This window comes from Phocoena sinus, chromosome 9 (assembly GCF_008692025.1).
Source record: "Phocoena sinus isolate mPhoSin1 chromosome 9, mPhoSin1.pri, whole genome shotgun sequence".
Lineage (NCBI taxonomy): Eukaryota > Metazoa > Chordata > Mammalia > Artiodactyla > Phocoenidae > Phocoena > Phocoena sinus.
This window is the reverse complement of record NC_045771.1, coordinates 22,650,424-22,676,575: the sequence shown is the minus strand read 5'-3', so window position 1 is coordinate 22,676,575 and position 26,152 is coordinate 22,650,424. Positions and strand designations below refer to the sequence as shown.

The 26,152-nt window shown below is 40.4% G+C and overlaps 1 protein-coding gene and 1 long non-coding RNA gene across 2 annotated transcripts in view; one reads left to right on the top strand and one right to left on the bottom strand.

Annotated features, from left to right (window-relative positions):
* Positions 1–21,609, bottom strand: part of UBE2H (ubiquitin conjugating enzyme E2 H) — a 100,038-nt gene extending 78,429 nt beyond the window's left edge. Inside the window, exon 1 of the mRNA XM_032642767.1 lies at positions 21,121–21,609. Within this exon, the coding sequence (XP_032498658.1) occupies positions 21,121–21,173 (53 nt within the window). The 5' untranslated portion in view covers positions 21,174–21,609. The remainder of the gene's footprint in view (positions 1–21,120) is intronic.
* Positions 21,610–22,846: 1,237 nt separating this feature from the next.
* On the top strand, positions 22,847–25,467 carry LOC116759252. The gene is made up of 3 exons (XR_004351395.1): positions 22,847–22,919; positions 23,031–23,065; positions 24,769–25,467. It is a non-coding gene; the product is annotated as an uncharacterized LOC116759252 (long non-coding RNA).
* The last annotated feature ends 685 nt before the right edge of the window (positions 25,468–26,152 follow it).

Here is a 26,152-nt window from a genome sequence, read left to right as displayed (position 1 = left end):
GGCTGTGTTGGGTCTTCATTGCTGCATGCGGGCTTTCTCTAGTTGTGGTGAGCAGGGGCTACTCTTTGCTGAGGTGCGCGGGCTTCTCATTGCAGTGGCTTCTCTTGTTGCAGAGCCTGGGCTCTAGGCATGTAGGCTTCAGTAGTTGTGGCGCACGGGCTTAGCTGCTCTGCGGCATGTGGGATCTTCCCGGACCAGGGCTCGAACTCGCGTCCCCTGCATCGGCAGATGGATTCTTAACCACTGCGCCACCAGGGAAGCCCTAAGTGCTAAATTTTTAAAAGATGTGCAGCTGTAACAGCTAATTTAAACTCTAATTTAAAAGCTGAGCTTAGGGGCTTCCCTGGTGGCACAGTGGTTGAGAGTCCACCTGCCGATGCAGGGGACACGAGCTCGTGCCTCGATCTGGGAAGATCCCACATGCCACGGAGCGGCTAGGCCCGTGAGCCATGGCCGCTGAGCCTGCGCATCCGGAGCCTGTGCTCCACAACGGGAGAGGCCACAACAGTGAGAGGCCTGCGTACCACGAAAAGAAAAAAAAAAAAAGTATATGCATTTCAAAATACTATCTTAATCATTCTTATATAACTTGCCATAAAATCCATGTATTCCCTTCTACTAACACCATTAAAATCCTGCCAATCCACGACCAGATTTCAACAACTATATGAGTAAATTCTTTACCAAGAGTCCTTCTTTGGTTGACTAAAGATGAGAGATCATACCTCCAGCAAGTAACAGGTGTGGCCCTACTGGTTCCAGAGTGTCCATTAGATGATAAAAAGCAACAAGACTCAGCCTGTTCACCTTACAGCAACCCACATAATCATGGTCACACACACTGCACTCTAGTACATACATACTTACAGTGACAAATAATTTACAACCTCTGATCCTTTCATCAGTCTAAGCCACCAACCACCTGCCATCCCCACAGATACCTTTTTGCTTACTTACCTCCTGTCTCTATGAAATTCAGCTTCCTCCAGAAGCCTTCTTGAATAGACTCAACTCCTTACTTTTCCAAGCTCCTACCCTCTTTTTAAACTTTTTTTTAAAAATTAATTTATTTTTGGCTGCATTGGGTCTTCGTTGCTACGTGCAGGCCTTCTCTAGTTGCAGTGAGTGAGGGCTGCTCTTCGTTGTGGTGCGTGGGCTTCTCATTGTGGTGGCTTCTCTTGTTGAGGAGCATGGGCTCTAGGCACGTAGGTTTCAGTAGCTGTGGCACGCGGGCTCAGTAGTTGTGGCTTGCGGGCTCTAGAGCGCAGGCTCAGTAGTTGTGGTGCATGGGCTTAGTTGCTCCGTGGCACGTGGGATCTTCCCGGACCAGGGCTCGAACCTGTGTCCCCTGCACTGGCAGGCGGATTCTTAACCACTGCACCATCAGGGAAGCCTTAAACTTATTTTTAAGGATGGCTTTGTTATTTATTTGTACAGTATCTTTTAATCTTCGTATTATGGTCCTATTCTTTTTTTTATAGAATTAAACAGAGGCACAAGGTTAATAATAGAACCCAGTAACTTATCATTTACTAGACCTATTCAAGAGAACAGAAAAAGCTCTAAAGATGAAGAAATGAGCATCTGTACCTCCCAGGTCCTGATAAAACCATGCAGAATAAATATTAACAGCGTTCAGATTCAGAATAACAGACGCCAAAAGTGAACTTGTGAATTCCTCAAGCTTCAGTAAAGTATTAATAGATTAAAAATTTTTTTAATCAAAAGAATTAAAAAAAATTTAATTCTGCTACTCTTCTTCATTCATTTTCTAAGAGCTACACAGTAAAACCTTCCAAAGCCTGCTTTACAACAGAAATGGGAATAACTCAATACTCACCATTATGGTCCATCAACAATATGATTAAATAGAAAAACAAAAAACTTTACATATAAAAAAACCCAAAATTTATATCATGTTCTACGTTTTATCTTAAAAGCCTGAATTCCAGCATTAGAGTCTAGTCTTCCAGCTTGGAATAAAGATAACTGCTTTATGAATGGAATATCCTGACAATGGGCCCACTGTCAACTGCCCATAGTCAACTCAGTGCCTGACAAAAACATTTAATGCAGCATATACTGTAGCCCAAGAAGTAAACTGCTATCCAATGTGTTTCCTCCTCATCTCCACACAAGAAGCACTACCTCATTTCATCACATCTACGACACACCAAGAAAGAAAACAGCTGATATTCAAACCGACTCACGACCAATTCTAAGACTTCTCAGTTTCGAAGACGTTACGGGAAAAAATGTCTTAGAATCTGTGAAATACAATGTAAACCTGACATTCTTTACTAACATAAAATCACTTGCCATCTTCACACATCAATTTTCCTTCTTGGCTAAATACGTATTTACATGGTTTACTGTACAATTCAATCTGATTCAAATATGTTATTAGAGAACCTACTATTTTGCCAACACTATGCTATATACAAATAAAGCGCATCCTAGACTTCGTAACAACATGACAACATCTCAACTGACACACATTTGTTAGAGTAGCAGTTCTCGAACTTTTTGGTCTTAGCACCCTTTTCACTTATAAAATTGATGACCCCAAAGAGCTTCTTTATGTGGAAATATCTATTGATATTTACCACTTAAAAAATTTAAAACATTAATTCACTTAAAAGTACTAATAAGGGACTTCCCTGGTGGTCCAGCGGTTAAGAATCTGCGCTCCCAATGCAGGGGGCCCAGGTTTGACCCCTGGTCAGGGAACTAGATCCCGCATGCCGTGACTAAAAGATCCTGTGCGGGCTTCCCTGGTGGTGCAGTGGTTGAGAGTCCACCTGCCGATGCATGGGACGCGGGTTCGTGCCCCGGTCCGGGAAGATCCCACATGCCGCGGAGCGGCTGGGCCCGTGAGCCATGGCCGCTGAGCCTGTGCGTCCGGAGCCTGCGCTCCGCAACGGGAGAGGCCACAACAGTGAGAGGCCCACGTACCGCTAAAAAAAAAAAAAAAAAAAGATCCTGTGCGCTGCAACAAAGATCCTTCCTGCCACAACTACGAATCGGCGGAGCCAAATAAGTAAAGAAATAAATATTTTTACAAAGTACTAATAAATCTTACGCATGTTAACATATCATCTTTATGAAAAAAATAACTAATTTCCAAAAGAAAAAACAGTTTCACAAATCTCTTTGATGTCTGGCTTAATAGAAGTGAGCTGGATTCTCAAATTTGCTTCTGCATTCAATCTGGTACAATATGTTTTGAATGTAGTTAGGAAAGAGAAGAGTACTTCAACAGACTTTTCAGAAAATTCTGGACGTTCTTCACTGATATTACACCAAAACTTGACAAGTGGTAGATTCCTAAAAGCTAACTGCAGTGTGGCATCTGAAATAGTACCAATGAAATTTTCATATTGTTACATTAAAATCCACTAGTCCACCTTGTATTTTAAACAGATCTTTTACCCAAGCATGATTTTTCTATCATGCATTAGCTGTTCAGAAAATACTGGTTCACTGACTTATACAGATCTTCCAAACATTGGCACATTTCATCACACAATATCAAAAAGTTATGTTAATATTACCACTGATCTCATCAGAAATGTCTAAGTATTAGACAACTGTCAAGCATGTGGTGGCAGATACAAGTTTTCCCAAATTCTGACTTTCACTTTAAAGTCTCTATATTATCATCAGCAACACACACTATCAGTTTTCCTTAAAGTGATGGGCTCACTTTGTTCCCTTCTGAGAAAATGTCTGACAAACATCCAAGTCTGAATAACCATAGTTTGTCAGTCAGTCATACTTTCAAGTTCAAATGGCATTCAATTAAAAACAAACAAACAGCTGGTCGCCCTAAGTGCTTTTTCTGGAAACCACCACCATACTTTCAGTATGCAGGAAAGGTGCGCCCCATTTCAACACACAGAAGAGTAAAGAGACGCACTTGAGGGTCAAAAGTTATTAATTGTCATTACTCCTTATCAAGAGCATGTTCAAGTGAAACTGCCTTTTTAAAAAACTCTACATGTGTTGTGATGAAGAATGACTATTAATAAGGTTTTGGTGTGCTAAGGCTTTGAGAGTTTTGTGTGTGTGTGGTTTTTTTTTTTCTGGCCACGAGGCATGCAGGATCTTAGTTCCTTGCCCCCTGCAGTAGAAGTGTGGAGTCTTAACCACTGGACCGCCAGAGAACTCCCAAAGCTTTGATAGTTTTATCCATTGTTGGTTTTGGCCTTTGCACCATCAGTACAAATGTCACTACAGAATAAACAAAAAAGGCAAAAAAATTAATTAATGTAGCTATGAAACAAGTTTTGACCTTACCGTCTCCCTGAAAGTATCCTGGGGATCCCCAGTGGTCTGCAGGCAACTTTGGAACCTCTGTGTTAGAGGGTTCAAATGACTGAAGAACTTACCAAAAACCTAAGGAGCAAAAATTTGTTCTTCCCTAAGAGCCTGTGCACGCACACAGAAAGAAAAAAAGTATACTCATGTGTCTATACAGTTTAAATATATCACTAAACCTCAAGTTTTGCATCTGTAAAATGAGATTTTAAATATCTCACTGTTACAAAGACATGGAAGCAACCTAAATGTCCAACGACAGATGAATGGATAAAGAGGATGTGGTACATATATACAATAGAATACTACTCAGCCATTAAAAAGAATGAAATAATGCCATCTGCAACAACATGGATGGACCTAGAGATTATACTAAGTGAAGTAAGTCAGAAAGACAAATACATGATATCACTTATATGTGGGATCTAAAATGTGACACAAATGAATTTATCTACAAAACAGAAACAGACTCACAGACATAGAAAACAAGGTTACCAAAGGGGAAAGGGGGTGGGGGAGGGATAAATTAGGAGTTGGGGATTAGCTATTATATATAGAATGGATAAACAACAAGGTCCTGTATAGCAACTGTATAGCACAGGGAACTGTATTCAATATCCTATAACAAACCATAATGGAAAAGAATCTGAAAAAGAATATACATATATACACACACACACATATATGTGTGTGTGTGTATATATATATATGTAACTGAATCACTTTGCTGTATACCAGAAAATAACACAACATTGTAAATCAACTATACTTCAATTAAAAAAAATTATTTTTAAATATCTGGCTATTACATTTCCCCCATTATTCTGAGTAACTAAAAATAGACTGCATATAATTTTTATAGCAGGTGTGAGCTGTTAAAGCATTTCTTAAATCTCCTTTCCTCACAGAGTATGGGTAAAAGGTAAAAATAAACACAAAATAAAGTAAGGTCCTTAATAAAATCCTATACAAACCAAGAAGTTCATAGTATCAAATATTAAGCTAGTAAAAGTCACCTTTAGAACCACTAATTTGTAAGGGGGAACTTGAGACACTTTACAAAGTACAAAATAGAGTACTAGTAAGCTAAATGATTTGATGAGTTTAAGGTATTCTATTTTACAAGTGAAGTAACAAAAGTTTCAGCTGTTTCTTTCCCCAATCCCCAATCTTAATAATTTCCTTTAATCTTAAATAAAACCAGCAATCAAGGAATCTTTAAAAAGAACTCCTCTGAAAATGGCATTTGATAAACTGAAGTATTAGCATTTAGGACAAGTTCAGAACACAAATACACGTCACGTGTGGAAAAATGAACAGGGTATATGAAATGGCAAATGGCATCTGCACATAAAAGAACTGAAGTTCTTATAAGGAAGATCTGCCTCTCTCCTGTGAGGTTTCCATATTGTTTCTATACAGAAACAAAGTTCAGTCTAAAACTGATCCAAAGACTTGGTGGAAACCTGTGGTATATTATTTATCAAAATTCATTTAACAGGTGTTTCCTGAACACCTACTTCATATGCAAAGATAAATATGTGCTAGAAGGGACGAAAGCATGAGAAACTCTCATAGGCTCCAGACCCATCACAAGGAGGACTTAACTCTGTGATCTCAGCACTTTCAACCAATCTCTGTAACTCAGGTTTCTTATTTACATAAAGTGAGTCGTAATATCTCAAAGCAAGGATTGTACCAGAATAAATGTGAAATATATTAGAATGAGAAGTAGCACATTACAGAACAAGTATAATGGGATAAGAAAGGTAGAATTGACGACAGAATGGGGCAGCAGTATAAAATTCAGCTACTTGCTACTAAGAGATTTTTTTTTTTAAGTACAAAGGCTAATCTGGAAAAATGAGAAACCATTAAAAGAGTTATTAGCTCTGTTCACAAAAAAATGGCTCACCAAGGTGAATGGATAAACAAACTGTGGTACATCCAGACAATGGAGTATTATTCACCTCTAAAAAGAAATGAGCCAAAAAAAAAGACAGGAAGGAAATTTAAATGCAAATTACTAAGTGAAAGAAGCCAATCTGAAAAGGTCACAAACTGTATGATTCTGAAAAGGTAAAACTATGGAGACAGTAAAAAGATCAGTACTTGCCAGGGGGTGGGGTGAGGAGGAATGAATAGGTAGAGCACAGAGAATTTTTAGGGCAGTGAAAATACTCTGTATGATACCATAATGATGGACACATGTCATTACACATATGTCCAAACCCACAGATGTACAACACTAAGAGTGCATCCTAATGTGAACTGTGGACTCTGGGTGATAATGATGTGTCAGTGTAGGTCCATCATCTGTAACAAACACCCTACTCTGGTGGGGGATACTGATAATGGGGGAGGCTGTTCATGAGTGGGGCAAGGGGATATAGGAAATCTTTGTACCTTTCCTTCAATTTTGCTGTGAACCTAAAACTGCTCTAAAAAAACAGTCTTAATTTTAAAAAAGCCATCCAGGGCACTCAAACTTAAGAAAGTGAGCAAAGGAAACAGGGGTACAAAAGAACCAGCTGAACATCTGCAAGATGGCACTAAGTGCCACACTATTGACTCTTAGCACTGACATGACATCCAGGTGCTGGCATTATTTAAGGTCAAAGGTCTAAAAATGCACCACCAGGGTCACTAAACCAGTAAACAGCTGGTTACAAACACTTGACTCACATACCACACAAAAACCCAGGTGTCCCCATGAGTTGATAAATACTGAACTATTCATAAATTCTGAACTATTCTCTACAGTCTTAAAGAATATATTACTACTAGCAAGATAGTAATTCTTGCTACCACAATTTCCTCACTATTTTCAAGGACTCCCCGAGACATAAATACTTTGGCTTAAGTTTTTAGCCTAGAAACCAAATGGGTTTGGCCAAATTTTAATCTCTCACTAATATTTTTTCAGAGGTCACTTACCCAATAACCTCAACTATAAATATACTCTGCTCAAGAAAACAATGTTTTATATATACTTTAAGACTTTCATCATATGAAAATCAGTTAGTGTTATCCCAGGGAGAAAGGAGAAAAAAATCAGCCAAAATAAAAACACACCAAAAACTGTCAAAGTAAACAAGTTTTCTCATTTAAAGGAGTAAGCTTCAATTGCTTAGAAAATTCTGAAGAAAAAGTGAAGTTCTACACAGTTAATCTTCCCATAATAATTGAATTTCTGGTTAATATCGCCAACTACAATTATGTCAAGGTTTTCACTGAAACTACAAACAGAACTGCAAAAAACAAACAAAAAACAACCAGATATCAAAATGGTGAAAAATATGCTCCTTTAAGATAGAATAAAACGTGTCTATGGGCCAAAATAATGACCCTTTGCTAAAATTCACAGCTAATAACATATTCTTCTAAGTCAACCATATAACTAGTTAAGAAGGTATACAGAACGTAATGGCATTTTATCACTACCCCATTGCCAAATTCTTTCTGATCTAAAACTCTTCAAGATGATAGAATTCCTTGAGTTATAAGGCTTTTAACTAATATTTTTGCAACTCATCCTAAGTTTATCTTCATTTTCACATGTTATTATAGATCTAAAAACAGCCAAATGCTGAAAGTTAAATTTGCATGCAAACTGCTAAATAAACAAACCCATCAAATCTGTGTGCTCCTAGACCACATCCTCATATTTTTACATCCCATTTTATTTCAAAAAAGGCAGTACCAATTTACACTTCATTCAAAATCAAGTGTAAGTTCTGTACAAAATCCATTAATAACTAAGATTAATGCACTATTACGTTATGATCAGAAGTCAAAAACAATTACTCCCTCCAGGAGGTGGAGCCTAACTCCTCTGGCCCCCTTGAGTGTCAGGTACACTTAGTGACTAGCTTCCAAAGAATAGAATACAGAAGGGAAAAATAGTAACTTTACAGTGGAGAAACTTGGCAAGTGCCACCTAAACCAAGTGGATCAAAGTTAACATCACCAGTAACGTCATGAGGACACAGGTACCCCCACACACACACACCCGACTTGTGATAAGAAGAGCGCTTCACCTCTGCAGTATTCTTTCCAAAACCCACAATGAGTTTGGCTAAATTTTTTTTGGCTGCGTTGGGTCTTCGTTGCCGCGCACAGGCTTTTCTCTAGTTGCAGCGAGCAGGAGCTACTGTTCGTTGCGGTGCGCGGGCTTCTCACTGCGGTGGCTTCTCTTGTTGAGGAGCACAGGCTCTAGGTGCACAGGCTTCAGCAGCTGTGGCACGCAGGCTCAGTAGTTGTGGCTCACAGGCTCTAGAGCACAGGCTCAGTAGTTGTGGCGCACGGGCTTAGTTGCTCCGTGGCATGTGGGATCTTCCCGGACCAGGGCTCGAACCTGTGTCTCCTGCAGGCAGATTCGTAACCACTGCACTACCAGGGAAGTCCCTTGGCTAAATTTTAATACCTCACTATTATGAGGTCTAATCATGAGGGGAAAAAAATCAGATAAACTGAAACTGAACACTCCAAAAAATACCCGACCAGTACTCCAAAACTGTCGATGTCATGCAAAACAAGGAAAGAGTGAGACACTGACACAGACTAGAGAAAGCTAAGGAGACATGACCACTAACTAATGTGTTATCCTACATGGAAGCCTGGAACAGAAAAAAAAACACATTCATGGAAAAACTGGTGAAACCTGAACAAAGCCTGGAGTTTAGTTTATAGTAACATACCAACGTTGGTTTCTTAGTTTTGAAACACGTGTCAGTAATATAAATAACAGGGGTGACCAGAACTGGGTGGGGTACAAGAACTCTATCGTCTTTGCAACGTCTCTGTAAATCTAAAATTAAAAGTTTACCTAAAAAAAGTAAAAAGCTATCAAAATATTAAGGCAAAAACAGTAGAAAAAAGGCAGGGCAGCTTATATCCCAAGCCTTCTATTATAAAAATCATCCCAACTTTTAAGAAACTAAGCATCTAAAGTACATGTTTGGCTGTCTTGAGACTAATAATTAAAATTACCATAACACAAAGCAAAATTGATCCACTAGAGACACTCAGTTTAAATATCAATAAAAATGTAGGCAACTAAATTTTCTTCAAAAGATATATTTTAAATATCTGGAGAGTATTAAAAGATATAAGGTATCTATAAGCACTATTATTTCCACTTCATGACTTTGCAGAATGCAAGATATTTTAGTAATGCATTTGTGGCATTATAACAGAAATATCTCTATGTCAAAATTTAAAATATGATCTAGGGGGAAAAAAAGGACAAAGGTAAAAAATATTTAGATGCTTAAGTACCAAACTGTTTCAAACTCTGATGGGATCCTTCCCTGGTTCTGGGCATATTCTTTTACTCAATTATACTCACATTCCCTAACTTTACCTTTTAAAAACCAAAATATAATTTAGGTAATTAAATACATAAAATTTTGAAAGAACAGCATGCTGCCATTCTATCCTGATAAAAGCTTTCATAAATCAGGCACTTTTACAGGGCTTACTTTATTTAAAAATTATTGACAGGGCATATATAATTCAGACATCTCAAGAATACCAAATGCAATGCCATCTAATCTACTGTTGTAAAGAGATAACGTAACATTTATATTAAAACCTATTAAAGTCATTTTTATTTTTTCTTTATGACACATTCATAAATAGAATTAACTAAAGCATTAGGCTATATACTGCTTTTATTCTATTTTTCACATAACAAATGTGATTACTAAGAAGTAAAACTGATTTTATAAGTCACAGATGAAAAGCAGACTCCTTATTTCAACTTTGGCTTCTATTTTTTCTATCAATAATGAAAACAAAGTTACCAGAGTTTACTCTCCTAATCTGAAGCAGCACAGCCAAGCATTAGTATTTCTCAAACTGTTACTTAAGGCCACAAACGATATTGCCTAAAAAGAATACAATTATTAATTTCAACTCAAGGAGCCCTTATATTCAGAAAGCAACCATTGCTTTATAATACTATTATCTGCATTCCAGGTTTTCTCCAAGTAGAAAAACATGCTAAAAATCTATGAAAGTGTAATACCTACTAAAATTTAACTTCAAATAATAAATTGTCATCAGAACTTCAACAGAGCTGACAAAACACTATAGGAATGACATTTAAGAAATAAACTAGCCAGAACTGACAGACTAAAGCCATTACGCTTTACCCAATTCTTTCAAATGAGTAAGAAGCCCTGATTTAAAAGCATAAATCATACACTAACTTTGGATTCTATAAAAAATAGGATTTCTAACTCTATTTTTCACTAAGCAAATAGAAAGATAAGACATGTATCTCTGTCAATTAAGATAATCTAGTTCAAAGGCTTGAGCATATATACCAGATCACCCTGCAAAATGGAGAGTAAGCACAAGTAGATGTGGTATTTCGTTAGTCATTCTTTGAATTACAAGATGCAAAGGGGGGGACTCCCTGGCGGTCCATTGGTTGGGACTCCACACTTCCACTGCAGAGGGCACGGGCTTGATCTCTGTTTGGGCAAATAAGGTCCTGCATGCCATGCAGCGCGGCCAAAAGAAAAGAAAAAGAGGCAAAGGGGCTACAACTTAATCCCAGGAATAAGCTCCCATGGGGCAGGGGACTGCTCCTATCTACCTTGCCTGAAGAGCACAGGAGAATGCTGAGCGAGAGAGACCTCTAGATTTCCTACCTTGAAGACTTAAATACAGTCAGTTAGCAGCTCCTAAATCTCAGAAACACTGGCTAGACTGTATAAATTTAGCTTAGAAAAACATAATTCTTCGGAGGCAATGAGAGACAAGGGCCTTCAAAGTGTAAGAATGCAAGATTCAGGTGCCAAGTTCCATCACTTCAGTGAAGTCTCACTTCACTGAACAGAGAGTTAAGACAAATCTAAGGTATAGCCTATTTTTACATTCAGAGAATGGATACCAAAGTTGTAAGCTACTATACATTTTTAGCATAAGTAAGTTCAAGTTTGATATATAATTGCCAAATTGCACAAAGTGAAATAGGCCAAGTATAGTCTGATTTTCAAACTTCTAGGAAAAAGAACCGGACCTCACTACTACTTTTAATTAAGGAAACACTTTCTCTCCAAAGGTTTATTTGTGTACTTTCCTGCCAGTAATTTTAACTCTCTTGTTTGATTTCTACAAATTAGTCAAAGTATAAGCTAGGCACACTAATAGAAAAAAGACATACAGACTGAAATATATGAAAAGAAATTAGTCTTTATGAGCCACCAATATAGTCTTCCTGATATATAACTGTTAACATGTTACAAAACTCTTAGCTAAGTCTCAAAGGAAAAGCCACATTAATTACTCAAAGACATATAGAATCTGGTACCTAATAACTATTCTAACCCAAGAGCCTGTAGAAAGAGAAAAGCAAGTTAAGTATTCACAAAAAGGTGAATGACTCAATATAGGTATACTCAAATATATGTCATTTGATAATCAAAGACAGCATTCAAGAGCAGCAATCCAGATAATGAGACTAAAGAACACACACACTACCAAATGTAAAACAGATAGCTAGTGGGAAGCAGCTGCATAGCACAGGGAGATCAGTCGGTGCTTTGTGACCACCTGGAGGGGTGGGATAGGGAGGGTGGGAGGAAGGCACAAGAGGGAGGGGATATGGGGATATATGTATACGTATAGCTGATTCACTTTGTTATACAGCACTGTAAAGCAATTATACTCCAATAAAGTTGTTAAAAAAAAACAAACACACTCAAAGGTGTACTTCCTCTCCTTCTTCCACTCATAAAACAAACCTGATTTAAAAGTACTTTGTTTTTGTTTTTTTTTAGTCTCTAAGGATACAAATGAATAGAAAGGCAAAATGCAGGGTTTTTTGTTTTTTTTTTTCTTATTATCATCAAGATGGCAGCTCTGGTGAATTGAATGAATTAGTTGGCAAAATCAACAGATGCTAATAATGTCAAAATTGTGTTGCCAAGATCAGTAATTCTGTGATCAAATATACATTATGTTCTATATTTTAATATACTTACTTAAATATACTCTAAAGCAACATTGAGATCAGCGACCAAATTAAGATAAACAGTTAAAACTCCTCTTGTCAGAAAATGCCACAAGCATTTAAAATGCATTTCCCTCCTGTGTTCATCCATTTCAATGTGAATATAATTTGTAATAAAGATCCAAAATGTCCAAGAAATCATCATGGGATGATTTCATTGTAGGAGCCTTAGTTTGGATTAGTGAACTGACCAAGTACCAATTCCCAGCTGTGAGACTCTTAAGGTGACCATTTGTTAATGAAAAAAAGCCAATCCAGTTTCTTTCCTTTGGAGTGAAACAAAAAGTGTGATCTAGTTTCAAGCTTTGTTGCCAAGGAGACTTACTAATTTATTTACAGATTTAGATAAATAGATTAGCAAAAGGGTACTAAACATTCAGTAGTCTATAAGACCATAAAACAATATATCTAACTATATTACGCCTGGTGATCTCTTATGAACACGATTCTAACCGACTCAACGTTCTACAGATAGACACTACAATGGAAATGTTTACCCGAATTTTTGAATTAATCAACCTTTCAAAACTGTCTACACAGTAGAAAGTCAACTGATTAAAAAGCGATATTCAGATAACCAAAGTTATACTGGACCATTTGAACAAAACAACTAAATCTATATTCACTAAGCTGAGTAGTAACCCAATTGCTTATGAAGTAACAAGAACCAGGCACACACTGTATCTAATTTTCTATTTATATTACATCAACTAAGATTTCATAATCCAAGAAACCTTGAAAAGTGTGCATGATAAAAACATAATACATGAAAAAAGAAATACTTTGCCTAAGACTAAAAAGAAAATGCATAATTTACAACATTAATAACAATTTCACATGTAGGGAATATCTCTTACTTTGATACATAATGCCTCCATGAATCTGAACAAAAGACATAAAGATTCCATTCCCTGATCCCTAAATATGGTCCCTCCAAGTGCTACAGCCCAGGTACCTTTTGTGAACCCAAAGACAGACCCACCAGCCATGCCTGTCCTGATGATGACAAAGTCCAGTCAAGCCTCTCCACTTCACATGGGTTTCCTACTCCTCCCTGACTTCACTGCAGGTCCAGGTCAAAAGAGCAGTTGCACCTATTCAAACCACCTACCCAATGCCCTAGACACCTAAAATGCACCGGAAGGCGGAAAGGATCCTTCACCCCTCATGTGCACAGAACTGCCCTGTGGGGCTTTCCACAGGCTCTTGAGGATTTGGGTTCTGCCAGGCTTGGGCAGGTGCCCCCACAAGCACCAGTCTGCAAACAACCAGCCACCTTTCCCAAGCATCTGATGAGGTACAAGAAGAAACTTTAATAACCTTAGCACCCCCATAAAAGTATAACAATTCTTCTCATACCCCACCTGAGAATCACTAAAGTGACAACAGCCTCTCAAAAGTACACAGTGACTTCTCTGTGTTTTCAAAGACTTCTACATTGCACTTGAATTACACTTCGGCAATCTGGAAATAATACACTCTAATATATATATGCTCAGAGCACCATCCTCGTGTTTGAGGACTGAACCAAAGTCTACCCACCGAATAAACTGTCACTGACTCCAACATTAAACAGGTTGTCTTTCTTCTTGTTAGCCAAGCTAAAAATTCCAGTTGTCAGTAATAAGATGTTAACTTTTTAAGCAACATGCATGTAAACTCCTAACTTTTTAAGCAACATGTATGTAAACTCCTATATCTAAATTCAAATGTTTGTAATTTATAAGAATGTGACAGTAACAAGTTTTACAAAGCAATGTCTAATTTTTCATTATGGCAATGTCTAATAATTAACTTATAAAATAATTTACATAGGATGCCAAAAAGTAAAAAAGCAAAACAAAAAGCCCCACCATTTTGTTAAATATTAACTTTAAAAAAGATTCCAGGAAAACATATTAAGGGATGCCCTCTTAGAATCTGTTTCCAGTTCTGCCACTGAGTTGCTGTGGGTTCCTTTTACCTGAGTTTAGTCCACATGGAAATTGAAGATACTATTCAGACCTTAACAGAGTCCTATGTAAATATTTGTAAACTGCTGCAAATGTAACTAGAGGTGCTAAGTAAAACTAATGTTAAAAAAGTCTTATCAATACTCTACAAAAAGCAAGAAAAGGGTACCATCAACAAAAAGTGTGCTTACCTTTCCACGAAAGTATAGTCTTACTAGCAAATGCAAAAATAAAAGTTATTTGTGACCATAATTCTTGAAGTACTACTTCAAAGGGCCACAAAACAAAAATATTTCACAATGAAAATTTAATTCAGTAATTTTGAATGGGGGAAATGGAAGAGCATCCACAAAACTAGCTTTGACAGTTAGGTTAGAAATCAGTGCTTAGGATCATGCTATTTAATGGGATTCCTTTAAAACACACAATTGAAACAGGAATTCAATGTCACAACATAATTGTGCTTGAAATAGAGGCCATCATCAGTAAAAGTTAAATTCAAGCTACCTGTTAAAAAGTTAAACCTATACCTATCACATGATCCAGCTATTCCACTCCTATATATTTACCCAAAAGAAAAGAAAGCATATATCCACAGCAGCTTTATTTGTAATAGCCCCAAACAGAAAATAACCCAAATGTCCACAGAAGTGAATGTATAAACAAATCGTGGTACAGCCATACAATGAAATACTACTCAGCAGTAAAAAAGGAAAGAACTACATGGTAACAACATGGGTGGATCTAAAAAATTCACACAAAGGAAAGAATTCACACACAAAGAGTATATACTGTATGATTCCATTTATATAAAATTCTAGAAAATGCAAAATAATCTACAGTGACAAAAATCAGATCACTGATCTGATGGGGGCGGGTGTAGGGAAAGACTACCTAGGGGCAAGAGAAACTTCGGGAAAATGAATATGTTCACTATCTTGATTGTAGTGATAGGCTTCATGGGTGCTACTTATGTCAAAACGTACCAAATTATACTTCAATAAAAGACAAAAGCAAAAAAAAAAAAAAAAAAAAAAAATCAAGTCACCAAAACTAATTCTACAGCTCTTGCCAGTCAGATCTATCTGCTTATGAATGCATTATGTCTAACCTACCAACTCACAGTAGGCACTCTGAGAAGTACAAAAGTATCCCTAATTCAAAAATCACTATTATCACAAAAAAACATGAAAATTTAAATAGAGATCAGAACTCATCTTTCATCACCATGCCAGGCTGACTGCTTCAGTGTTGAAATGACCAACTAAAACACAAGAGAACAAAGTGAGAGCCCATTGAGTGTGGGGCCCCAAGATTTTTAATTAAATATTTTAATTCAAAGGCTTACCTTCTTTGATCTAGAATCCCATTTCTGGGAAATAGAAATAATCCAAAAAGACAAGAAAAGCCTTATGCACAAGATGTTAATTTCAATCTTATTTATCACAGAAAAATGGCAAAGAATTAAATCAATGGCACAGGCATGGAATGGCATATTACATGAGCTATTTATTAAATCTGATATTTTTAAATGGGAAAAATAGTTGCAAAAATATTAAGCAAAAACAGGGCACATACAGTATGATTAACAGGTTGACAATAATACATCCTGGGGGGAACCTATATTTGTAACTTATATTTTCCTCAATTATCTTACTGCTTGTATAATCCAATTAAGTTTTTCATTAAAGTACTTTACTAAAATGTACACTGTAGGTCTACAGTTAAAAAGCTATTACACTGTAAGCACTTTTGCAGGTCTGAATTGCATGCCTAAAACTCCAATGATTCTTGGAACCATCAAATCCGGTAAGACTGAGTTAAGATACCAAATTATATATATAATTATATATACATTTAATATATACATATAACATGCAGGTCAAGGTGCTGGGGAAACTGCACAATACTAGAAAACCAACAAATCCAGGTTCTTCTAAAACACACACACACAAACAGGGTAAGGGATTTTTATGGGTCACATCTGCAAAGATTGTTTTCCCCTAAAAGCTGAATTTTTAGGCTTGTGTGTAATTTACTAGAACTGTACTGCAGGAATCAGATGTTCTGAACCTGTGAACGCTTACTCATGTAGGTTCCTGCTTAACCAAAATAAGTACCAGTATGTTATATTTGTCACCAAAATCTAGGCAGAGAAGACAAATTCAGAACACTGGGAGTTGCCAAAGCTTTAACTTTTAGCTTGAAGACCATAAAACTGTTCTACCTTCCATCTCATCATCTCAGTAAAACAGAGACCACAGGAAATAAAAGGCAAACCACAGGTTCCCAATTGACACTGGAGCTAGTTAAAAGATAACAGAACAGTCTACACTTTGAGCACAAATTAAAGAGCAACAAAGACTACTAATTTAGGGATAGTTACTAAACTACTGATTAACAGCAAAATACCAAAGCTGAAGTCAAAGACAAATGGCTACACTTTTTAATGTTTGTTTTTGTTTCAGTTTTTAACATCAATCTTTTAAATAACAGAAATATAGATCCCCATACATCCCATCAACATAAAAGTCACTTGAAACTTTCTATTTCTTGAAGTCAATTCTGAAAGTAAATACAAGTTATTCAAAAGGCAAGGTGATACATACAGTGCTCACCTGCTGTAAACAGTCTGTACTCTGATTCTTTCAAAAATTGTTTAACTAGTTACATAAGCACACACCAAATTTTTCACTACTAAACTCCCAGCATCTAGCCCCAAGCCTGGCACAAAGAGGGCACGGAAACGTCTGAGGGGATGAACTTACTACTGAAAGCTTCTGAAACCCTAAGGCAGACAACCAGCATTCTGTAAGATTCACTAACGCTGTTAATGAATTTAGTATAAGACACTGCCGTTTCCTGACCATTAAAGCCTTTGTAAGGGAAGCTTACATTTCTACCATACTTTTGAATCCCTCCAGGAGTCAGTTAAATAAATTTAAATTGGTAGCCATCCAGGTTTAAGTTACCACACTCCCTCTGAAAAAGGGACTCTTTGAAAACTCTTGGTATTATAAAAATAAGTTCCAATATCTCACACCAATAACAAATACAGTGTATGCCAAGTCCCCATTACTATCAGATCCACTTTTCTGATTTAACCTCGAACATTTCCTGTACTCTAACAGGTCAGGTTTTCCTCTCCTCTTTTTACCCCTTGAAAACACACTTGATCCTGTAACACCACTCACAAGGCCTCCCCAGCCCCTGCTTCTTTTGTATATAAACACACTCTGGTCACACACTCCATCAGCTGTTTGGTAGCTCCGCCCCTCCTCCTTTTCCGGGTAGTAACAGAGCAGCCAATGAGCTGTGAGGAGCTGTGCCTGCGGCCTTTTGCCTGCATACGCTTTACCAAAACAAGCAGCTCCAGCCTTCAGCAGGGGCCACTGGTTCACAGATAAAAGGATCACCAGGCTGTGCAACAGGGTGAGACGAGTAACCCCCACCAACAAGGAAACCCGTGTAATCTGAGCTGTTTGTTCCTCCACCCCGGAGAACTTAAACCGATATTCCTTTAGGGCAAATCACGCTTTAAGGTCACCAGAGTCCCAGTTCTCAGACAATCTAAATAATCAGCCGGGTTCTAAATGGAAACCCCAAAGCTTGCCAGGGTGGGAACAGCACAGTTATCACCAATCTACCTCACTCTGCAAACAAATGGCAACACTATTCAACCACCATTCCACAGGATTTGGGCTCACTGCAAGTTTCTTGATTGGGACACATTCCTGCAGGGCCCAAGTCATGTACATCAGTTTGAGGTTTGCACAACCCTCAGCAAAGGATCAGAAGAGAAACAATGAATGAGTCAGAGTTTCAGAACATATTCGCCCAGCAGATTATTAAGTGCATCGGTGCAAAACACTCCCTCCCTCCATAACTTGGAAGTCAGCTCTCCTCCTACCAACCTGTCACAAAAGAAATATCACCGACTCCAAACAACAACCAGAGACCAAAAGAACCTAACGAGGTGGTGGGAGGCGCTGGCCAATTAGTTACACATCCTCTTTTCTCCCTACCCCCCACACCACTACCTTCCTACTATACAGGTTCCCTGCCAGGCTGTAAATCGTGGTGGCATAATTACACTCAGGAGACATCCAAAAATGGGCTGAAACAGGAGACTGCAAGGAAACCAGCTATCAGCCTCCACACCAAAGAAATCAAGGGGCACTGAGGGGCAAAAAGCAGGTACATTCCTTCAGACCTTTCCTACTTCCTCTACACCTTCCTTCATTTTCAACCCTCAGCCCTTTCACACCATTGTATTCATTTTAGTAGCGTGTTGCTTAAATTCTGTGGTAAGTGTACCTTGCTCAAAAATTGTTGTCTCCATTTGGGCCTACTAATGTGAATTCAACAGAGAAAGGAGGCCAGAAAATCTCTCACGCCCACAACACACATGCACACACAAAAGGAAATACAAAAAATTGAACTTAGACAAGAAAATAACAAACACGAAACAAAGATAACCCCTGGCTTTTAAATCCCGAGACTGTTGCCCTCCTACCTCAGACATCTATGATTTTAAAGCGCCTCTGCTTTCTTTTGTCAGAAAGGAGGAAGGTGGGGAAAGCACAGAAGGCCAATGCATCTATGCCTTTCTTCATCTTCTACTAAAAATAAGCTATGAAATAAGCCACTTAGGGAAAGAAAAAAAAGAGAGACACCCTGCTGTTCTTTGTCTGTTTTCCTCTCCCTCTCCACCCCCCCCACCCCGACTCCTAAATACGGTAATCATTCTAGATGCCTCAACTACAAAATGAACAAAAGGCACTGTATGGAAAAGGCATCAGGTCAAGTTAGGCCTCACCCTTTATCCTCAGTCTTCTAAAAAATATATAGGTCTACAATTTGAGAACCTGACATTGATCAAAGACAGCTGGAATTCTCTCCCAGCCCCATCCCAATTAAACATTAGATAGAAATTTGCATTAGGTGTGACAGCAAGTCTCAATTCAAGATAAAAATAACTCAGATTCTGCCACCATGTCATTTCCTAGTTTCTAAACAAAAATAAAACCCGATATTGCTTTGTGTAAACTATACACACAGCCATAGTTACAAGTTATCCTGCCACCTTTATGAAAAGCCAACGTTACTGGTATCATTCACACATTGACAAAACTCAATCACAGCCACAAACAGCTCATAAAGAGTCAATTTCACTTGTGCCTAGACATATACTTGGTACATAATATATACTTTATGACTTGCTCCTCTCTCTAATCCCCACTCCCACCTCCCCAAAATTCTCAACTTCAAACCCTAAAACTTAGAAGTTCATCTACTGTTCCTAATTGTAATCAAGTTTTGCTGAGTGAGGAGAAAAACACCTTATTCCTGAAAAGATTATGGGGGGGAAAAAAAAAAAATCACTTGCCCAGGCAACTTCCCTCCCATCCCCCACTTCCAAACCAAATGCAAAATCTACTTTTTAAAAACTTCAGCGAATTCCATAACTGAGTATCTAACAATAATCACTGATCTCTACAAACAGGTAAAACATCCAATCAAAAACAGCAACAATAAAAGGAATAAAGAAGGAATTCACCTGAAGAATCTAGCCAAACAACTTGAGTTATATAAACAAAACCCTGCAACAGGGGGAAATGGTGGGGGGATGGGGGTGAGGGAGAGACAGAAGCAGGAGACAGGACTTTTTAACTGCGTTTCACACACTACCACTCCCCACCCTCGGGTCCACCTCTCCCCGGGGATTAGTTGTTCAGAACACTGGGCTCATTTCCTCTCTCCCCCCACTCTCTAAATTACCCCTCCAAAAATGTCTCGATTTGTCACAGGAACCTTCGCGAATTTCTCAAGCTGGTCATGAAATAATCAGCCTGGACTCCAACCAAAACCACTGCCTGAAGGACTCTTATCAGTTATAGCTTTCCCACTGCTACCTTCAAAGTACATAAAGTTGGGGAGGGGGGGGCGGGGGAGGAGTAGAAAAATAGAGGGTGTCACTTGGCAAGATCAGGGCAATTATTCCCCAAGAACCTTATTCTCATATGGAGAGTTTGCTTAAGTGGCCAGTACAGGGGCTATATGGTCAAGGAGATCCTCTTTCTCTCCTTCCCCCTCAGCTGTCATAGCCACAATATTGAGGGTGGCTTGCTGGAGGGACTGGGGGTCCTCACCATATACAACTATGGGTGGGATAGGCTTTGTCGGTAGGAAGAAAAACAGTGGGGTTCTTCTAAGGACCAGAAAGCTTAATAGGGGTCTCTGGTTTAAAACATTCAGAGCTCTTTATTACAAGAGGGGGCACTGAGCAGACTACTCTCTTCCTAATATAGAAAGGAATTAGGGATAAAGGAGGTCACTTGAGTTACCCCAGTTCAAGAAGCATTGTGAGTGGAGGCATCTCAAGAAAAGGAGAAAGGGAATTCTTCGCTCTCGGGAATTTCTACCTTGAGTCCCTAAATCCAGAGCGAGCAAACAGGAAAAAGAAGGTGGGCTCGGTGGTGAAGAGAGGCGGCTGGTCCTGGGGGGTGGGGGGGGGTGGGGAAAGGCCTACTTGGGAGTCCAAACGTCGTGAAGAAAAGTCACGGGCACTGGGGGTGAGGAAAGAGCGTGGAACAACGCACATTTCGGGGTGCTGCAGATAAAGGGGGAGCTGAGAAGGCTCTCGGCTCCTGGGAGGTGCCAAGGAGCCTCCGTAGGCACTAGGGGGAGGGAGATGGGGGAGGGAGCCTCGGACAGTGGCCTGGAGTGCCCCTGGGCCCCTGCTTAGGTTTCAGGGGGTGCCCTGGGCATCCCCAAACCGCCCCCCACGTACAGCCCGAATTCCCAGTCCACGAAGGATACAGCTTGACCACGTCCGTGTCCATCCGCCTCTTTCCCGGACTAGGGGATGACATGGTTTCGCCGCTGCCTCCCCGTCGCCTGCGCCGCCGCCGCCTCTCTCCCTTCCTCGGCCCGTCTGTCACGGGCCCCGGGCCCCGGCTCTGAGGAGCCCGCGGCCGCGCCGGCTCCTCGGTGGAGGTGGCAACACCCCCGCAGTCCTGTCCGGTCCCGTCAGCCGCCGCCGCCGCCGCCGCCCCCCGCACGGGGGAACACCGGGCACCGTCCGGCCGAGTGGGGGTGGGGACCCCGCGGCGCCCGGCTCGGGCTGCCCCTCTTTGGCTGTGAGTCTCCGCTGCCCGGCCCCGGCGCTCCTCTGCGCCGCGCGACTCTCCCTCCTGCCTGCACTAGTTCACTCCCCTGCTCGCCCGCTCACCCTCTCGCCGGCTCCCTAGCAGCCCCCACGACAAGCGGACGACTCCAGCTCAGTCGGCCTCTCTACCCCAGCCTCGCTCTGGGCGCCGTGACGTCACCTCTGTGACGTCATCGGAGGGGCGGGCCCAGCTGTCGAAAGGGGTGGGCCGCCGCGGCCGTAGCGTGGGCTTTCTCGAGGGATTCTGGGAGTTGTAGTTCCTCTTTCTCCTGCCCTCCCAGCTCTCTGCCCCCGCCTCCAACTCCCCCACTCATTTAATAGCTCAACTGCCAGTGTTGTTATCATCATCATAAACGATAATGGTTAAAGAATGGAAGTATTATTATATTCATGTGTTTTAGGGTAGGAGATTCTGATTCAGAAGGTCTGGGGTGGGCCTTGGACATCCAAGTCTTTAACAAGCTCCCCAGATGATTCTGATGCAGGCCAAAGTTTGAGAACCACTGCTGGAAGATTCCAGTAGGCATCAGCACTTTCAAAACACCTGCCTGACCGCTCCAGGTGGGTCCTGTGCTTCCATAACGTCCTATGAAAATAAGGACGTTTCCTCCCCACCTGAGACCAAGGTAGCAAACTTAAAGGATCTGAAGCTATTTTTTCCAGAACAGAAACAGCTGGTCAAGGATGGGACACTTGAGAAAGAAGGGCATAGGGTGGATATAGAGATTTTCCCGTGATGCTTTAATCTTCACAGATGTTATGATGCTGTGGTGTAAGTACTAAGCAAAAATCATCAGAGGAGTGTTTAGTTAGAGAGACTTCTTCTGGACCACACTGGGGAAGGTGAGGCTGCTTTATTTAAGAATGCCATGGTGATTTAGCCTCTGAGCAGTCATTGAAAAGGAATCACCCTTCCTAGTAAGCATCTTAGCCCTGGGTTACTTAGGACAAACCTGCCCCTCCCCAGCTCTTAATTATGCCTCAGTTAATTGCTTATATCCTCCCAAGCCTCAGTTTTCTCATCTGTAAAATGTGGCTTATAATGCCCTACCCACTCGAGTGGGTTGATGGAATAAATGGAAAAGATGAATGTGAAAGCCCCTTGTAAACTATAAATTGCTTTTTATGAAGACAACGTGAAGTGTTGATTACAAGGTGTGATGATATTACTGATGGTATTATTAATATTAATCCCCCATTTGCCCCACCCCTTATACACTATATGTCATTTAAGAAGAAGAGCATTCACTTTTTTGGGGGAGGGTATTTTTAATTTAATTTTTTTTTTTTGGCTGCACCACACGACATGCAGGATCTCAGTTCCCCCAACCAGTGATCGAACCTGTGCCCCCTGCAGTGGAAGCGCAGAGTCCTAACCACTGGACCACCAGGGAATTCCCATTTTTGGTATTTTTTTAAAGACGTCACAGTGTCGATCTTTGTGGTGAAGGTATGTTCACATTTTTACCAGACACTTTTCCCTCTGGGCATTTCGACATCTGCTCCTTCATAAATCCACCTCCCTTATTATGACTTCCTCCCCCTTTCCTCCTCTTTCCAGAGTTTCAGAGGACTCCTGAACCTGCCCTTGACCAGGTAGGTTCAAAAAGTGGCTCCAAAGTGGTGCCAAATGACAGTCTTGGTTTGACTTATTTTTTGCTTATGGACCTGGAGCTTCCCTTGAGCGGAGTCAGTTTGTGCTCACCTTTCCCCCCAGTGTCTCAGCCACTCAGTATGTCAATAATTTGCTCTAAAACAACACCGGGACCTGGGAGTGTCTGTTTATATGTGTGCACACAAGGCAGTACCCTGGAATGAGCCATGTTCTTCCTTATCGGGGACAACCAGGGGCGCTGTGAGGGAACAGCTGTCCAGCCTTGCCTGACGTGTCAGTGTTGCAATCTGGGAAATGTATTTGGGCCTGTTTATCTCTCCCCAGGGCAGGGCCAAGCTTGACCAATGGAGCCTCTGATCTCAGGAGCAGCTTCTCAAAGGCAAGAAAACAAGTTTGCAGAGAATATATTGCTTTGAGCAAGGCACTAAGAGGGAGTAAGATGAAACCCATCATTCGGTGGAGTGAGTCGAAGAGCCCAGCCCAGAAGCTGCTCTATCTCTGAAAGGTCCCTATTAACCCAATGGCTCTAAAACTAAAGTGAATTTATCAGTATCCCCGCCAAATGTGAAAGTCCCCCAAATAAGGCTTCCTGATTCCATTTGACTATTTCTGTTGAGAAATAGGTTCATTTTAAATCCGGAGCTCTTGGTATCTGAGATCACAGGTCCAGACCCCTCAAGAGGGCAATAATATCAACAGTTTCCTTGCTGCCAAGAAATAAAAGCTTAAAACTCATTTCAAGTCATCTCCATGTAACCCGGTTATAATTTTTCCCCATAGAAGCAGTCAGTGGGGCGCAAGAACAGCCAGCAGCAGAAAGGATGGAAAGATTGTACAGAAAGGATGGAAAGATTGTATCTCCCTCACTGCTACCATTCCCATGGGATTCTTTGCTTGCTCCCTCTGGCAGCTGGCCCCCTGGGGAAGCACCAACCTCCCCCAAACAAGTGTGATTCAATGAGACTGTGGAACTTAGAGACAGATGCCCCCTCATAGTCCCTGATCTGCTACCTGTTATTGTTGTAACTTGGGCAAGTAACCTAACCTTTGTGTCCCAGTTTACTCATCTGTAAAATGGGATGATAGCACCTACATTACCCTTGCTTAGATCAAATAGGAGAAGAGATGTTGCAATTTCTAAAGATCTAGTCATGGATAAGATATTATCATGTCCCCCTTACACACGTGCATGCACACACACACACACACACACACACACACACACACATACCCTAATGCCAAGGCTCAAGGAGAGAGCAAGGCTGGGGAAATTTTTCACACCTACATTATTCGTCGGGGCCAGCACCCCTGTTTGGAACCCTTGTTTTGCCAGTCGTGGTTTCCTGCTTCCTCATTTCCGTGATCTGGAAATGCTAGAGGCTCCAGGCTCAGTCTCCAGGCCTCTGTTCTTCTTTATCTACATTTAATTCCTAAGTGATCTCATCCAGTCTCAGAGCTTTAACTGCCCTCTATGCTCTGACTCCCTAATATACATTGCTGACTGGGGCCTTGCTCCTGAACTCAGACACGTATATACAGCTGACTATTCAACATCTTCTCGTGACCAAAAATAAACTTCTGATAATCTCCCCACCTCTTCCTCACATAGTTTTCCCCTTCTCAGAAAATGGCCACTATTAAGTTAGAATATATGAAATAACCTTTTTTTTTTTTTTTTTTTAAGGTCAAGAACAGTCAAGTATCAGCAACATCATTTGGTTCAACCAAATACATCCTTCCAGCTGCTCAGGCCAAAGGCCTTAGACTTTACAATCCTTGACCTCTCTCTCTAATTCTGTACCTTGAATCTATCAGGAAATCCTGTTGGCTCTACTATCAAATATATCCACAATCATTTCCCCACCACCTCTACTAAGCCATTATCATTACTATATACAATCACTTTCCAACAGGCCTCCTCTCTTTAATCCCTGAATTCACTCAGATAGAAACCAGTGATCCTTTTAAACCATAAATCAGATCCCCACTATTCAAAACTCTCTAAGGACTTCCCATTTCACTCTATGTTAAAGCCAAAGCCATTGCGGGCTTCCCAGGCCCTATAGGAGCTGCCCCTACCCTCTTCCCTGACTCACAGCTTTCTAGCCACACTGGCCTTCTAGCTGTTCCTCAGATATACCAAGTATGCTCCTGCCCCAGGGCCTTTGTACTTGCCACTCAGTCTGAAACATTCTTCACTTAGATTAAAAACATGGCTTCCTCCCTTCTCTCCTTTAGGTCTTTGCAGAGATGTCACCTTCTCTGTAGAGCCTTCTCTGGGCACCCGATTTAAAATTGAAATCCCAGGGACTTCCCTGGTGGTCCAATGGGTAAGACTCCGCACTCCCAATGCACGGGGACTGGGTTCGATCCCTGGTCGGGGAGCTAGATCCCACATGCATGCCACAACTAAGAGTCCACATGCCATGACTAAAAGATCCCGCATGCCGTAACGAAGACCCAGCGCAGCCAAAATAAATAAAATAAATAATAAATAAATAAATATTTTTTAAAAATTGCAGTCCCGGCTCCACCGCAGTGCCTCCTCTTCCCCTCCCCTGTTTTGCTTTTCTCCCTAAGACTTATCACCGTCTCATATATTACATGCTGTATATTACTTAGCTATGTTTGTCTTCTCCCCTCACCAGAATGTAAACACTATGAAGGCAGAGGTTTTGTCTGTTTCATTCGCTGCAATACATCCAATGCCTAGAACTGCACGTGGTACACAGTAAATGCTCAAATACCATACAACTAAAAGGAAGAAAGGACGACTCTAGCTGAAAAGGCAACAAAAGATAAACAGCTTAAAGCAGTACTTTGGATGCTCAGAAAGTTAACCCACATGAAAACCTTAATTTGTTGACACTGATAAACTTATTTTGAAGGCCCAACCCCAATTCCAGCTCCTCCATGACCACAAAGACTTCCAGGCCATTCTAAACCAAACTAATGTTCCTCTGGAAAGGAAAAGCCTGTGCCTCCCCTCCAGAGTTCCCTGTCTCAGCAAATGGCGCCACCATTTGGCCAGATGCTCAGACTGTCCTTGGAGTCTCCTTTGACTGTTT